This window comes from Perissodus microlepis, chromosome 20 (genome assembly GCF_051167445.1).
Source record: "Perissodus microlepis isolate ML-2025 ecotype Zambia chromosome 20, ASM5116744v1, whole genome shotgun sequence".
In the NCBI taxonomy this organism is placed as follows: Eukaryota; Metazoa; Chordata; class Actinopteri; order Cichliformes; family Cichlidae; genus Perissodus; species Perissodus microlepis.
This window is the reverse complement of record NC_140480.1, coordinates 17459865-17476966: the sequence shown is the minus strand read 5'-3', so window position 1 is coordinate 17476966 and position 17102 is coordinate 17459865. Positions and strand designations below refer to the sequence as shown.

Sequence of the window (17102 nt, the reverse complement as noted above, 5' to 3'; positions counted from 1 at the left end):
TGGAGGGTTTCCCTCCTCAGAGTAACACCTGGTCAATCCACTTTACATATTCCCATCTAGTGATATTATTTTATCATTATGTTAATATACCACAAGGTTCAGTTAGCTTTGCACAAAAATGGAAACCTCCAAAGAGCTACTTTTCACCTTTAGTACTGATTCAACCTCTTTACTCAAGTAAAAATGTACTCAAGTTGAAGTACAAATACTACTGTTAAAAAAATACTCAAGTACAGAATGTTTGTACTTTTGTCAACTCTGTTTATACATACACAAACCTCGTTAACTTTAATATCCGAATTCACCATTGTGACAGAATGTATTACAGAAAATAAGAAACAGCATAACAAGTCCACTTTAATACTATCCACTCCACCTGTTTGACAAGCCACCATGTTTGTTGCGCAAGAGGTTTATTGAAGAAAGTAGCTGAAGCGTCAGGTTCATTGATGAAGAAACCCACACAGATATAAATCCTCAATGTTCATCAGGTGATTTTAGTTACCTTTGAGGGACAGGATGACGCATCACCTTGTGCAGAGGTTTAAAAATGGAAGGGCATTCCTGCATTATTGTGAACAAACAACAGGACCACACAAACTTTGTCAAAGTTATTATTGTAGAATACTTTGTATTTTTTTTTCTTTCATACAGACAAAAGGTGTTGGACTTAATTCCCATTAAATTCTCTTAGATTTCCATACAGACTTAGTCTACAGTATACAGGTGTGTTCTTTCTCATATATAGATATTTATTCGCTTAAATAACAGGCAGGTAACTCTTTAATATATTCAATAGTCTTCATGGTTTGTTTGTTGTTTTTCTTGGTTTTTTTTTTTTTTTTTTTTGGTCTTTTTTTTTTAATTTCAGCACAGTTAAGGCTGCATTTTCTGTCTGCAGAACAGGACTGCTTTGTGCAAGAAGGGGGACCATTCCACACATAATATTTACAATAGTATGTATAATGAATAATGTAAAAGCCTTCATTTGTTCCTGTGGTAACATGGCAGTAAATACTGGTGGCAGATCTAAAAGAGCAGCCTAAACAGCACATGGAAGCACTGCACTTCTGCAGTCTCTAGCTCTGCATCGCCTTCTGATTCTCCATCTTCTGGTTCCCCACTTTGTCCAGTCTTTCAGACTATAATGAGGTACATTTGTATCTCCTGTTCTCTATTTATAGAGTGGTGTCTCTGGTCTTAAGAGACTGTAAGCATCTCTGCACCTCTGCACACTTCAGGGGCTGTTCACTGGACAGAAAACACAGCCCTCAGAATATGCTCAGGAGAATGTGCAACTGTCTTTCCATCAGTGGGAGCACCGGTGGAGAAAATCAAGAATAATAATCATAATAATAACAATATAATACAAGCGCTTCCATTTTGTTGTTCCTCTCTTTACAAAAAGCAATTCAAATAAAAGAAAGAAACATTTAAAAAAAAGTGTAACAGGAACATAGTACCTGTAAATCAAAGATCCACATGTGCACATTTGGGCGATCTGTACAGTGGTGCAGTTGTACAATTTAGAATTTTGATAAATAATTCTGATAAATATATTCTTCTTCACATTGTTTTGTCTTTTGTGAATCTGGCTCACAACATCATGATGTAACATGGCTGGACAGATGGACAGAGATGGCTGGACAATCAAATTTACACCACTTGAGATTATCGCCCTGTAGTCTGGTGTGTGTGTGTGCGTGTTTTCATACATACAGAAAAAAGCGCTGATGTAGCTGTGCTGAAATAGAGGAGACTTGAGCAGGATGTGCGCATGCGTGCGTGTGTGTCTGTGTGTGTGAGAGACAGAAAGAGAGTGAGCGAGAGGAAGAGAGCAGATGTGGAGAGATCAGTAGCCTAAATGACTTACCAACACATAAAGAGTGACATTAATGATACCAAATGCATGCTTCAAAACAGACAGACCAATACAGTGTCACCACCTGCCCCACCCAGCTCGGGTCGGTTTAAGGTGGTGACGATGATGATGAGCATTCAAGAAGACAAGAGTTCTGTACAGGTAAGGGTGTTCCCAGAAAGCCCTGCGCACTTACTGAAACAGAACTAGCAGGACAGATGCGTTCTCTCGCTGTGGTTTTAATCCAATGGTTGGGTGCGTTTGTCGACATGGCAGTCTTTTGCATATCGTCTGCCCTTGCCTTAGTCTGGCGGTGGGACAAGTCAGCTGCAGGGGAGGTGGAGGGGCAGAGAAAGGGGAGGTAGCAGGAGTTTGCATTGCTTTGAGGTGTCACACTCTGAGGCAACATGAAGTCAGCGGTCCACCCACACCTAGTACAATATGGGATACAGGAGGGCGCTCTCACAGCTGCTCTGGAATGTGATGTTTGGAATGTATGTTCCATGGAATGTCAAGGTGGAGGTGATGTCACTGGTGTCGTCACTATGGTGGATATCTGATTTTTTTTTTTTTCTCTTCTTTTGTTGTTTTCGGTGGGCTGTGTGCTCATGCAGTGTGTTATGGCCTTTTAGGTTGGCAGCTTAGACATAATGTCTGGCAAAGTGGCTGACTGGGTTTCTTGTAGTGAGTTAGATAAAGGCATGGGTTCAGCAGGAAGTTAGCTTAGTTTAGCTTAGCTTGACATAAAGACTAGAAACAGTTCAGTTCTTCTAGCAGCACGTATAAAGCTCAAAGGTTAGATGTGGTTTAATACAGAAGTGTACTTAGCCTGACCCATAAATCACTCTGCACACAAACCTTCCTAAAACCATGACTTATCCTTCTATTTCTAACCATTTCTTTTAGGGATTCTCAAAGTTTAGATGATTGGTTTCCAGCTTAGCAAGCCTACATTTACTTCACTGTTTGCAATGTCTAACCAGATGTTTTTTTTATATGGGTAATTGTGGTTAATTGTTTGTTTGTTTTTTAAACACTAGTGAGCTGTTCTATTTTTTTACACTGAAATTGAGTTGAGTCATATCTCCTTCTGCACTGCATCACACCATGGTATGACATATTGAAGAGCGAACAGATGTACAGTAATGTAGTTGCTGGCTATGTTTTTAAGGGCTATGACCTGGAAAGGACTTGGTTGATACTTGTGTTTGTTACCAGAGGCTTTGGCCTTATTTCCTGGATGTGTGTTGAAAAGTGAATGAAATGCAGTAAGTTTAAATTCCATGCCCTTTCACCTTTTATATGATGAGGCACCACAACAGCAAACCTTAAGAAAGCTCTGTTGTAAAAACTGTAATAGATCTAGATTAGTGTCACAAAGAAAACTTACTACCTGTTTCATGAGCCTGCTGTCCAGAGTCTGGCTGGGGATGTTTTAAGCCCTGAAATCTTTATTGCATCCAGTTTTAATTTTAAAATAATTTAATAAATGAGACTTGGACCTGCATAAACAGCATAAAATGGAAATAAATGGAAATAATGTGTCAACAACTATGAGACCATTATTGGGACTGTGAGCTTTGTGGTGTAGCAGCAGCAGTTCCTCTTGTTTGCTGTCTAAAACATCCTCCTGCAGCACAGTCCACTGTCACCACAATGCTGCTCTTTCTTGTAGCAGTTTGATGTCTCTTGACAGCCAAGAGAGAAGAGATTTTGACCTGCACGTGTCCTGTGTTTTTTAAAGGTTACAGAACCATCAATGTATAGGCTTAACCCCTGTATCAAACACTATCAGCCTTCACTCACTACTATTGTTATATCTGCATTTAGGATGGCATTTACAGGTCCTTATCTGTGTGTCATATGTTTTCATAGATATTGTGATGAATAGCTGTCAGACTTTAACTAAGATTTTGCTGGTTTCCCTGGAACAAAACAAAAGCAACAAAATTGCATAACTCAAAAATTTAAAAGGGAGATGTCATGTGGTAATTGGAGTGCTTTACAGGTGTTTCTGAATAAGTTAGGCTAGCTCTTTATGCTAAATGGAGCTAACTAGCTAAAACACATAGTCTTATATCCTTAAAGGTATCCCAATCGATGACCTGTACATAGTAATGAAGGGGAATGCGCAAGGACATAATGACATTTACAATACGCTCTTCTTGGTTGTACCTGATATCTAAAAGTGAACACTGACATTAGACGCGGGCATGTGGTTGAGACACTGAACAGGTTAAAATGGCACAATCCTTTTGTCTGCGCAGAGGGCGCTGGTTACGTAACAGAGACGACCTGATCATGTGAGCAGGAGGGGCTTCCAACCGAGTGCACGTTAAGTCTTAAAGGGCCTTCGCCTGTGCATTGCGTGTTTGATGGCATTTAAAGGGTTAATGCTTCCCAAGCATTCAGCTTTTTTTCCAAAAAGAAAAAAGCTGACACACACGCACCGACAAACTCGTGGACGTAATGCGACAAAATGAGCAAAGGAGGAACAGCAAGAGAGAAGACGATGGGACACGGAACAGAAATGAAGGGACTGGAAGAGGATGTCAGCCATGGAGGTTGCCCAAGGTGACAGGTGCAGATATTCCCCATGCATACTGGGGATATGGCAGGAGGCTTGAAATGAAATTTACACAGTACGTAGACATGTATATATATCCAAATTAACATGACATCTCATACACTGTTCATCTCAGAGCAATATTCCAGATAACAGGTCATGTGAACAAATGGGGCAGCATTCAAAGACAAAGTGAGGTGATGAATGAGTTCTGTGTTGTTGCTTCCCAAACATTTATATCTATGTATCTATAGACAGATACATAGATATAAATGCCCTGATCTTTTAGACATTGTCGCAGCCATTGTATTTAAATGAACAGCAACCTTTTTTTGTTATGCTTTTGTTTGTTTTTTTCAGAAGAGACAAGACAATACACGTACACACAATGAACGAGAAAGAGGGATGAAAGAAAAATAACTCAAAGTTTCTGAGAAGAAATAAAATGATATATAAGAACGAAATAAATGAGCACCATTATGTTGGGAAATAAATGAATGGGAAATGGAAATGACTGTTAAAGCTTTAACAAAGCGTTTTACTTATATTACAAGCAAAGTAGTGACTTTGAAGCGGCTGCAGAATCTACCCAGATAAATGGTGGTAGATAAATGGTGGTGGAAAGTGGGTGACAACAACATTAATGATGAACACCAATAGAAATGGAGTGAGTCAGCCCCCATAGCCGCATGGCCTTGTTCTGCTGAAGCATTAAGGGATGTGTGGTTTTCTTCTGGACGTCTGCCCCCCCCCCTCCCACTCAGACCCTGCCAAAGCAGACCTGCAGGTGTGTGTGACAAGAGCGTGCATGAAGTCGGTGTGCAGCTGGGCAGGGTGAGTGGGGTTCCACAAGAAGGGGGTGACAGACTGAGTTGGATGGTTTTGTGGGTAAAGGAGGGGAGGGACTGGGGTGAAGGTGGGGAGTCAGACTGAGAGGGCTGGAGTAAGGGCAAAGGGAGGGAAAGTGGCAACATGTTCTCAGGGAGTTGTAAGCAGAAGTCTCCGGCCATTGTCCACTCCCTCCTTGTCCTTTGCTCCCTCTTGTGAGCTTGTTGAAAGGGCGATTAGATGAAAATGTCATGTGTGTGTCCTCAGCCCTCTCTTGTTCTCACCCTAACTTCATCCCCCCTTTTTCCATCCCCCTCCCAAACCCAAGTTCAGCTCAGTTATAAGGAGGTCTCCACACAGTAGAGATGGGCCGGGTAGGGGGTTGAGGGTTTCACCGGCCTGTCCCTGCCATGATGATTATGGTGGAGGTGGTGGTGGTGATGACGGGGGCTTCGGTTATAGGTGATAACTGCGTTGGTGCTGTTTCGGTTGCTGTAGGCGACCATTGAATCAATGCTGCTGCTGCTGCTGCTGCTGCTGTTGTTGTTGTTGTTTCGGTTGCATGGGGTCACCGGGAGGCTGTACTGGCGGTAGGGACGGGTGGGATGGGTGCGAGGCGGGGGTTGGGGCTGGGTGGGAGGCGGGGGCGGCTTGCGGAGGGCCGGGTGCAGGTGCTGGTATCTGCTGAGTTCTGATTCGTCATCCACATCGGTGTCGTCGATCAGCGGGATGTTGTGGATGAGGTCATTGATGAGGAACTCTGGGTGGACCATGAAGTTGTGGATGGAGTTGCGGGATTCCGGTTTCTCCCGGCCCTCGTACAGTGAACTACGGAATGCTTTCACCACTCGCATCTGCCCAGAAGAAAAAAGATCAGGGAGAGACCACAAAAAAGACAGAGGAGAAAGTCAGAGAAAAAGAAGAGAAAAGGGAGACATGGGACCCCAAAGACAGACCCACTTGTGTCCTCCAGCAGACAAATAGAGTGAGAGACAAGCAGACACTCAGGGCCAGGTGGCTGCAGTTAAAATAAAGGCAATGTAACTTCTAATGGTCAGTTAAATTTTTGACCAAGAGCTGCTGTGGAAGCTGAAATTAATAGGACTCGCTCAGGACAAAGGACAAAGGCACATCAATCTTCCACTTTTTAAACAGAGTACAAGTAAAATAATATTTTGAAATGATAAAATATGCTTCATTTTTTTTTTTACTGAGATTTAAGATGTTTTGACACTGCAAGTGACTAGTGCTCTTCAGAATGATATCAATCATTCTAATCGACACATCAATATTATTTTCAAGGATAAGAAACCCTTAATTGTATGGTAAGTTCATTCTCTTAACTTTGGATATGGTTAGGCTAGCGCTATATCTCTTGCTTTTTTTTTGTTTTTTTGTTACTTAAGTTAAGCTAAACCTAAACATCAAACTCTTAGTATGAAGAAAGATTTTGAAAAGGCTCAAATACACAAATCTGAACTGATACCCTTCTTGTGTCAGTCTGCTAAATATAAATGTACATCTAGCACACTGTTAGCTAGGTCTTGATTTCTGATCTTCTGCTCTTGATTTATCCTGTTTAAAATCCCCATCGGAGCAGTAGCTTTTAAAAAAAATGAATTTATTTATTTTACATGAATTACATTTAGAATTTAAGTAAAAACACAATAAAAGCATTTAATAAAAGATGAATAAGTGATATTATATTTTAGGCTTTAAGGTGCTAAATAGTATGTGTCATCTGAACAACTTGACAAATTAGTTCAAATCCCTACTTAGCTCTTTTCGCTCTGCCCCACAGATGCCTTTTTGAATCATGCATCTTTAATTGCCCAGAGTGATCAAACCCAACTTCTTCATGCCCTAAGCCCCTTGATGTCATAGATTTTAACACTGTATTCTTAAAAGCAGCATAAATACTGTAAGACCTATGTTTTTAATATTTATATTATGGCACGGATTCAGGTAAGAAGCAAGTTAAGAAAATGCTATAAAGATGACGTGAGAGCACAAATTGATATAATCATTTGACTGGTATGGAAGAAGGTTGACAAATAGCCATGGAAAGGAAATCATGGATTAAATAAATATATTTATAACTTTGTTTAGATAGATGTTGTTTTAGGTAGTTTATTTCTACACCTGGATCTGCATGATGTCATTGAAAGTGGACATCCCTAACATAGACAAAAACCTGCATTGGCTATGAGCACAGAAGTCTCTTCTAGCTGTTGCTTAGACCTGTTGTTTATGAAGGGAGGCCAATCAAAAGAAAGTTGGCTTAAAGTGAGGGTAGTGTTAAAGGACGAGTTTCTTTCAGACAAGACCTCTATGACCTGAGAGGTTGTTATAAGACAGCAGAATAGGTCATCTTGAAAATAAATTGGTGCATTTCATTTAATTGAGATATATCACCATATCATGTAATAACCACCTAAGTCCTTTGTGTTGCCTGCATGTATGATCCGTTCTGCATAGAAACACATTTTTCAGAAGCTACACCACATTGTTAAATAAGCAGAATAGATCTTGTTTAAAGTTTTTAACTATATCACCATCCAAACCATGGCACTGCACTATTTTAATAGCAATCTGTCTGACAATTGTCCATTTGAAGATTAATTATACTGGGGTAACATCATATCTGGATTAATTTAGCGTCAGCTAGACATCCACCTGATCCTGTGTGTCTCCAACACACAAAAGTGAAAAATAAATAGTTTTAAAATGGTTTGGCTGATGACATGTTTCTGTCAGTTCTCACACATCAGTCACACCTTACAAGACAAAAACATTCAGTAGCCACCATCACAAAAAACACAAAAGCTGCAGAAACTTTACATCACACACACTTGGCATATGTGTCTATATGACTGTGTTTGTGTGTGTGCATCTGTTGGGCTGGTGATACATTATGCATGGGAAAAACACTCATACCTCAGCACACAGGATCACAGGCATGCACACACAGATGAAGGTGTTTGTTAGGCACAAATGGAGAAAGAAGCAGGAATGGTGAGTGTGTTAATTCAATATACAATAAAAGAAGAATTTTGCAAGAACCTATAGCAGTGACCAAACACACATACACACATAAATAATACACGCATGCAGCAGAGTGGACCAGAGTTATCTCCACATCGTGCAGTTTGGAGTCTGAATTCCGCATGCATCGGGCAGCTGTCAGTCATGGGGGCTGTTTGTTAAAGAGAGCTGCTTTATAAACACAGCCAAACTGTGAGTCATTCAGTCAGCACCCCGACACGTGTGCTCATGCACATGTGCAAAGTGTTCTGTGTGCCATGCAGCAGTGACAGACAGGAGAGCAGAGTGACAAGAATGATGACGATGAAGTTGCTGCGGGATGTAAAATAACAAATCTTGCAAAACAGAAAAGTGACATCATGAAGAATCAGCAGGTTAGAACACTATGTGATTAGCTAGATTACTAGTAACAAAAGAGTGAAGCTTGGGTGTCAGCCCTGCCACACAGAGAGAGACAGTCAGGTCATGCTGAATCAGATCTTTGTCACTTACACTCTCTTTCTGTCTCTCCCTCTCTCTCACACACATGCTCGCACACAAACACACGCACAAGTGAGTTTTACGAGTGCACTTCAAGGTGGTGTATGCGTGCATAAACACATTCCTTTGCCATAGCAGTTGGTCCATGCACCCCTCTCCAACGCCCAAACAGAGGAAAAGAAGCAGCATGAGCTCAAAAGAAAGAGAGACAGTTTAATGCAAATATACTGACAGGCAGAGGTAGACAGAGCCTTATACAGAGACAGTTTGGCCGAATGAGATCGGCAAAGAAAAAGCTTCATGTTCACTGCAACACCTACTGGAGTCCCAACTGTGATTATGAGAGGCGGATGGTCAAGCAGCTGAATGGAGTTCAATGCTGCAGTTGGCCAAACTAGGAGAAGTCTCTATATATGACTCTGGCTCATATGATAGACTGAGAGACATACAGATGTACAGACAGACGGTCAAGCGGTAGGTTCAGTGCTTATCTGTTTTTCCAAAGAGCATGTCAGACAGTAGAAAAACACCTCATGCAGCCTGAGAAGGTTTCAGAATGTTACTTTCTCACTTCGTCAGTGCTCGGTTTGTTTTCATTTTGTCTCCATGGTAAGAGTAAACTTTCGAGTATATGACGCCCACCAGTGTGACCAGAGAGGCCCGGAGGTCAGGGCACTGCTGTGTTACTTATTCCTCTCAACCATTTCTTTTCTCTCTCTCCCTCTCTCCCTGTTGGCTCTTTCAGCAGTGCTTGATGGAAAAACAATGATGGTTAAAGTACGAGGAGAAAAAAGGGCGCTGGAAGATAGAGAGGCAAAAGAACTGCTGATGAGAAGAGACTGCAACATAAATACTGGGAGAAGCTGTGAGGTAGATGACTGGTTAATGGTTCTTATTTCCCGAAGTGAGGCCCAACTGAAGAGGCATTCACCCCTGGATATAATGAGCTGTAATCCATAGCGACACCTTGTGGCATTAAGAGCATCTTTTCTTCATATGTCATATGCTCACATCCCATTTAAGGGTGGAGGCTGATGTATTTTTTAATTTTTAATTTAAAAATTCTTTACTAAAGAACTGAATGGATTAGAGTAAAATATCTTATTGCCCTTTGTTTTTTCCCGACAAAAGTAAACTTAAAGGTTAATCTCTTTAATGGGACTTGCTCGTGGAATTAACTAACTCAGCTTGAAATGAAACGAAACTGGATCCATAGATCACTTCTAAAGATCCAGAGGAATCTCTAAGATCCAACACAACTCAGGTGAATGATGGCAATAAACAAAGACTTTTATCATTTTTATATCTCCACTTATTATTTGTGATATTTCCTTCCGATTTGCCTTTGCTGTCTTCTCATAGAATTGGTCAGGGAGTCAGTGGTGTCAATGTCAGGGTGTAGGCACACCATAATTCAACAGGGCACAAGTCTGGTTGCTTTAGAAAGAACTTTGGGTAGTGGATTAGAGTCTGTCCCTGAAACAAACTGTGGATAAACAGCAATGCTGGTTGACAGGCCACTCTGTTTGGATAGCACATGGGCATCTGCAAGTAATGTGAATTTGGTGCTTTGGTCCAATCAGACAACCAACCCCTGGCAATGAAGAGGACATTTCCCTCATCTTAAGAGGTCATTTAAAAAAAAAAAAAAAGGGTGATAATATAAAACAATTTCCTGAATTGTGACAGCTTCACTGCCAACTTAAACTTGTGGTCACTCATAGTATTACAGTCCAAATCTCTTTCACACTGTTAACAAATTAATATAAATAATCATAGAGTAAAACTGTTTACAGGACAGCCACAACTACTACAAGGCCAATTTTACCTTAAACATTTTTTAAAACAATTTTCAGTCCATTTGCCCCAGAAGTATGACTATCCCAGCTGACACTGGACGAGTTGCAGGGTATAAACTGGACACTGCATCAGGTCATATGCGTACTGGATATTAGCATGTTTGCACTGGCATAGAAGAGGAAAACACTGAAAAAAAAGTGGGGATTTTATTTCTAAAAAAATGTCACTATAAAAAGATTCATTTATACCCCTTGTAAGCTGTTATAAAATCCAGTTCTAGCTATGTGTTATGTGTGCAACTACGCTTGCTTACACACCGCTAAGGCTTGTGAAAAAATAAAAATGGTGCTCACAGATTTCCAATTTCCAATAAACATTCAAATGAATGTAACACAAAGTCAAAAGAGAGCCATGACTTGGATTTTCCTCTGGATTGTGGGTGTAAAAGCACACTTTACCCACTGTAAGCAGGTTAGAATGCGGACATTCACTGATAGCAGTAATGTCTACAACCAAAGAACATCTGAATACTCACAAATTTCTCACAAAAAAATGGTTAAGCATTTTTATCACGATTTTGACCAAAGGGACTATAGATGGCATATTAGGACCACATTAAGAACAGAAACATTACTGTTAATTTTGAGAATAAAGTCAAAATCTTGAGATGAAACTCAAAAGACAAAAGCTAAAACACAATTTTGACTATGCAAGTTGTAGAGCGTATAGCAGCTGTGGCAGTGTTTGATTTGAAATGACAACTTAAATCTCAACATTCTGACTTCATTCTCAAAATATTATTTTAACTTTTATTTTAATAATATTTAATCTCAAAATCTCTTTCTGTAATCATTACAGAAAGCACTTAGAGACCGTGGTAAATCTTTAACAGAAGAATCAGCATGCATTAGCTGAATGGTAGCATTTTATGGCAAAATCTTGGCCCACGTAAAGAAAGTGTTGTTTTGTTTCAGTTAATACAGAGGTAAAGGTTCACCTTGACTGGCACATGCATAAAGAGCCATGGCTGAATACTCTTCCAGGCACATTACAATATGTGTTAGCACCATACTTTCATTGTTGGTTCACCTGACCTCTCCTTTAAGAAAAACCCTTTCTGAAATATATATATATATATATATACATTTCTCTGGCTTAGGCTTGTGACACATTCGGATTTATATTTTCTGCATAAACCAAGCTGGAGTTGAGAACAATGGGAGATTTTATTTGACCACTGGATGCCTCCAGACAGCACAAAGTGATTCAGAGAACACAACCTGGGTCACATCAGACTCAAAGTTAATGCTTGGTCCTTCACATTCTCTCCCTGTTCCATTTGTTTGTCCAAATCCATTTTGTTTCCCATCAGGGGCTCAGCCACGACAGGATGGCTGCAAAATGTAAAAAGTATGTGTCACGCTGCTGTTGAGTAACAGATTTGGACATAACAAGCTCTTCGAATTAAGGTAGAAGACTAGAAAAAGCAAGCAAATGAGCTAGCAGACCTAAAAACTTGCTTCATACTTGGACTGTACATCCCTCCTTCCACTCCTCTACAACCAACTTTACACCAAACCAATGTTCTACTTTCAGTGTTGATTTTTTTAACATGCTATATTATAAAGTGTTGGAGTGAAGGATATGTTTCCAAAGTACTTAAACAAAGCCCAGGTTCCTCCTACTGTCTGCACAGGGTGATTGTGACAATGAGGTGTCAACAGTGCTGACTTGGGCCTCTCTGTATTTACACCTACATGTGATGAGAATGGTGGAGAGGAGGTCAGCATGAAATGGAGGAAGGGAAGGATGGACAGAAGGGAGCAAGAAAGGTCAAGAGAAGCAACTGAGAAGACGGTTGATGACAATCAAATGAAGAGACAGCATGCATGCACGCAGTCACACAGACAGGTATACGAGCACAGGTGCACACACTCACACGCCAACAGAGAATACACACAAGTCAAACTGCAGCTCTCGGATATGTCAGCAAAGAACACGTGTTCAAACAGGCTTTCACACAGACGTGCAGAACTGACATACAAAGAAATCAAGAGAAAAGATGGAAGGGTGATTGCTATTCTAGTAAGAAAATGGAGGATGACAAAAAGGGATGAGGTAAAGGACAAAGTAAGGTCCAAGAAAACTGAGAAAAAAAAATTAAATGAAGAGAAACCTACTAAAGAAATCTTATCAGTATGCTACACAAGAGCCTGTATTTAGATCTGATAAAATCTAAATACCACTACAAAAGAACAACTCTACTTATGAAGAACAATTAGAAAACATTTCACAGAATATTTCTGCAAACAGGGAACCTGTAATATCTCATAAATAAGGAAGAAAGACAAGAAAGAGAAAACTGCCATTGAGAGAGAGAGAGAGAAAGGGGTGAGGAAAAACAGAGTGGACAGAGAGAGAAATCAGGACTTTTTGGAGACGTCAGGGGGCCAAACTTGTGACGTTGGAGCTGGAAATACTGTTACAGAAATAACCAGTTGACAACAATTTCAGCACCGAACAAAAGTGAGAGAAGAGGAAGAAGGAAAGCTAGAAAGATAGAGGCAAAAGGAACCGTTTCTTTATAAAACTACATTCTTAAAAAGAGCAGTGTGTTATAGGGCTTTTATACTCGAAGGTTTACAGTATTGCTGAAGCCACATGGAAGCCTTTTGTTAATGATAATGAATTCTATGGCAGTGAAAAATATTTGTAGCATTTTCCAAAGTATGTAGAGACTCAAGAATGTATTAGAGAAGTACTACATTGTGTTGTTGTTCAGAGAATAGAAAGACACCTTTACAATAGAGATGTTTACAACAGAGGCAAACCACAGTAACTACGCTTGACCTCAGTCACGGACAAGAAATAACACATTGTGCAGGAGGAGCTGTTATCTGCTCTCTAAACTTCAGGATGCATCCGTAGCTTCTGAGAATTATGCATAACAAACTCCTTGTTTTTTTAAAATCTGAGTCACTTATAAAAGTGTTGCATCTTTTGCATCAGGGCACATCAGACAGAGAGAGAACAGTTAGCTCCCTCCTGCACTGACAAACGACAAAAACAGTCTCTGGCCTGGGACCAGGAGTGGGTTGGGACCAGACCAGACAATACCAGAACTACACAGCCGTGGCAGGATTGGGTGCTGTTTGAAAGGGAGAATAAGAGCAAAGAACAGAGGACACATTGCACACAACACGAGTAGCGAGCGAGCCGGAGGGACACAACCATAGAGAGTCAAAATACTGCAGTCCACGTGCCGTGCAGCTGTGTGGCAGTGTGTGGGTGGTTGAGTGGGTGCGAGTGTGTGTTTCTGTGTCTCTGAATGAGTGTGTGAGTGTGTGCATGTATGCACGAATGCTTCTGTATGTGTGTACATGCGTTCGGCGGACTCACTCCCAGGGGCTGGGCTGGTATTGGCTGTTGCAGTGGAGAGAGCTACGTGAGAGGGGGTAGAGATAGTGTTTACGTCGTGGAGCTGACTGAGCACAGAGGAGCGCCGTCTCACCGCTCCCTGAAACGAACCGCTTCGCTTGAACGTGCTCACTACCTCCATCTGCAGGACAGAGATACAAACAGCATCATTCAGTAAGGGCAGGAAAGTCCAGTCTGAGTGTGTGCGTGTGTCTTTGGTCCTTTTAAAAGATTCTCCTGTCACAGACAAAGTACAAAATTATCTGATTTCAGTGTATCATAACTGATTCATGAATATTACTAACAAAATCTGTGCATCTACACACTACGCACTCAGACCAAACCCTCTTAATGAAAAACTGGCCACTTTATGCAAAGACAGGCACTTAAGCAAAGAGTCTGGGCTGGCTCTCTGACACTCCTTAGGAGGAGACTGCTGTCGTTTCCCTGTCTTAAAGTCCGCTCTCACACAAAGTTGTGCAAGAATCAATCAAAGCAATCAAGCGAATCAGTGGCCTGTCTAGTTGCATAAGCTTGCGTACAACATGTAAATACTCACTCCTGCATGCACAAACATATACACACACATACACTCACACCATTTATCTCCTGTTATGTTTCTGAGCATCTAAAATAGCACTCTCAAGGTAGAGAAGGCCATTGTGTGATTGTGACTTTGTGGAACAAAAAGGTTAGCTGCGTTGGGGAGAGAGAGAAAAACAAAAACCTGAATCATTATGTTTGGCACAATTCAGAAGAGCACAACAGCATGGATGAGAGAGACTGACTTTTGAAGAGTAAGAACAAATCTAAAATTGTAACTCTCAAAGAAGAGTCAAATATGCAGCACTTCTTTCTTTCCAAAAGTCTCTTTAGTTAGCGTGTGACGGCCATGATACTAACAGTTTATTTAGGCAGTAAGAACACTCCCATAGTAATGTGGATTTTATCATGCTGCACATGATTAAAGAAGTGCAGCTCTTTGTGATTACATACCACATCTTTTAAAGATTCCCCAATCTATCTGTAATTAACCTTAAACAAACTGCTTGTGGTCATGACCAAGTGAAGCTTCTGGCTGACATGTCTAGAAATCTGTTGGTGACTTTTGGTTAGGGCCTGGTTAAACAGTACCTGGGTCTGGATACGGTTGAGGCCTCTGAACCAGAGGATCTGTCCACGGCGCAGCTCTCTTTCTGCACAGTCGATCTCCTCCTCATCCTCTGCCAGCTCCTCCCCTTCCTCCTCCCCTGGTTCTAGTCCCAGCCCCGCCTCCTTCAAACACGGCAGTCGTTCTGCAGGAACTGTAGCGATCACCTGGAAGCCAGATTTGTAACAATGTTACTTGACCAGAACAAACCAGAGTGACAAAATAATGAGCAGCGTGTGTGCTTTTCCAACCTTAGTTCACATGCAGTGGTTTATTATTTAACTGTCAGTTTTAGCACAAAATAGCTCTGAAGTGTTCTCTCAGGCAGTGTGAATATATTTCCTTAGCCTCACCTTGGAAAAAACCAGGTCTGCCAGCCTACACTTGCTTAGTGTTGTTTGATTCAGCAGGCTGAAGAGCTACTTACCTGCCCCCAGAGCAGCTCTCCAACTCCCACAAACAGACACCAAAGCCACTGCTCGATGTTGAGAGGAGCACAGCTGAAGGGTTTCCCTCCAAACTGCACAATCACGATCTGCAGCAGAAACACAGGAAAAGAACTCATTACACATATACACAAACAAAGCAGAAAGCAGTGCTACACCATGTAGCTCTGCTCTATCCATCACTAACTTTCACACTTCTTAGCATATGACACAAGTCCCATCATAGGGGCAGAGTTCTCATGCTGCCAAAACTTACAATCCCAACAAAAAGGGGAGTCCTAAGGGCTTAACACTGAGCCCCGGGCATGCCCAATTTCATCTAATCTCGCAAACTAATTAGGGTCGAGCTTGGTTAGTACATAGATGGGTGAATACCATTGAATACCAGAGCCTATTTGAGTGGTTGTGGCTTAGAATGGGTCAGCAAACAAAGAAAGTTTGTGATTGATCCTTGGCTCCACAAATCTATATGCTGAAGTATCCTCAGGCAAAGTACTAAAGCAGAGGTTCGTACGGAATCAGCCATTGGTGTGTGTGTGAATGTGAATGCTGTTGGTTTTTTTTCTACTCAGAGGACAATGTCTGAACATCAGGCTTTTCAATATGTTAGTGCTAACACTGATAAGTAAAAACCACAAATGATTATATTAAATAAAGGATGATATTACTTTCAGGTTGTGATTAATGTGGCAGAGGTATGTACACATACATATGAGGTCAGAATTACTAACCTCCCACCCAGAAAATGTCTGTTATTAAAGTAACTCTCAGGTGTTGTTAAATGGAACAAGAGAATTTCAACACAGCCAAATATCCTAGTTTTATGTGGATGCTTATATTATTTTACTTTGAACACAGAAATACTTTTTTTTTTCCACAAAAAGCAATCAAATGATTGCTTTTTGTGGAAGCAAATGCCTATCCTTTTTGCTCGATAACAGCCCGCAGTCATTTGTTGTCATTTGTTGTCTCACTCATGTCTCCTGAGCAATCCACGCAGATTCTTCTTTGGTGAATCTCTCAAGCTCCTCCAGATTTTATGATCTTCTGGCATGGACCTTGGTCCACGAATTTTCAATGTGATTCAAGTCAGTGCTTGGTGCAGGCCAGCCAGTAATATTCACTTTGGTCTTCTGGAGGTATAATTTAGAACATTGTCGTGGGGGAAGGTGACAAAGCGACAACCCAGACCCAGTTTTGCTTCTGACTACTTAAAGCTTTCTTTCAAAATCTTTACATATGCTTCTTTCTTCATAGTTCCTTCCACATTGATGAGATTCACAATTCCAACCGCTGAATAATATTCCCCCCACCGTGTTTCACTGTAGGAAAGGTGTTCTTGGATTGTACATCTCTCTTTTCATTCTCCAACCAAAAGAGTGTGTCTATTCAATTCAATTCTATTTATACAGCGCTAAATCACAACAGTCACCTAAAGGCGCTTTATATTGTAAGGTAGACCCTACAGTAATACATACAGAAGAGCTAGCTCTATGGCTAGAATTCTAG

At 40.9% G+C, this 17102-nt stretch overlaps 1 protein-coding gene across 2 annotated transcripts in view; it reads right to left on the bottom strand.

Moving 5' to 3' along the window:
• Positions 1–598: 598 nt before the first annotated feature.
• The window catches only part of atp2b3b (ATPase plasma membrane Ca2+ transporting 3b), an 86001-nt gene continuing 69497 nt past the window's right edge, over positions 599–17102 (bottom strand). Inside the window, exons 23-26 of one of the 2 annotated variants that reach the window (XM_084916943.1) lie at positions 15575–15682; positions 15132–15314; positions 13980–14139; positions 5975–6109 (exon numbers count right to left, since the gene is read on the bottom strand). In XM_084916943.1, coding sequence (XP_084773069.1) covers positions 6084–6109; positions 13980–14139; positions 15132–15314; positions 15575–15682 — 477 coding nt within the window. In that variant the 3' untranslated portion in view covers positions 5975–6083. Of the gene's footprint in view, positions 6110–13979; positions 14140–15131; positions 15315–15574; positions 15683–17102 lie in introns of both variants that reach the window. The other variant, XM_084916942.1, reaches the window with a different exon arrangement.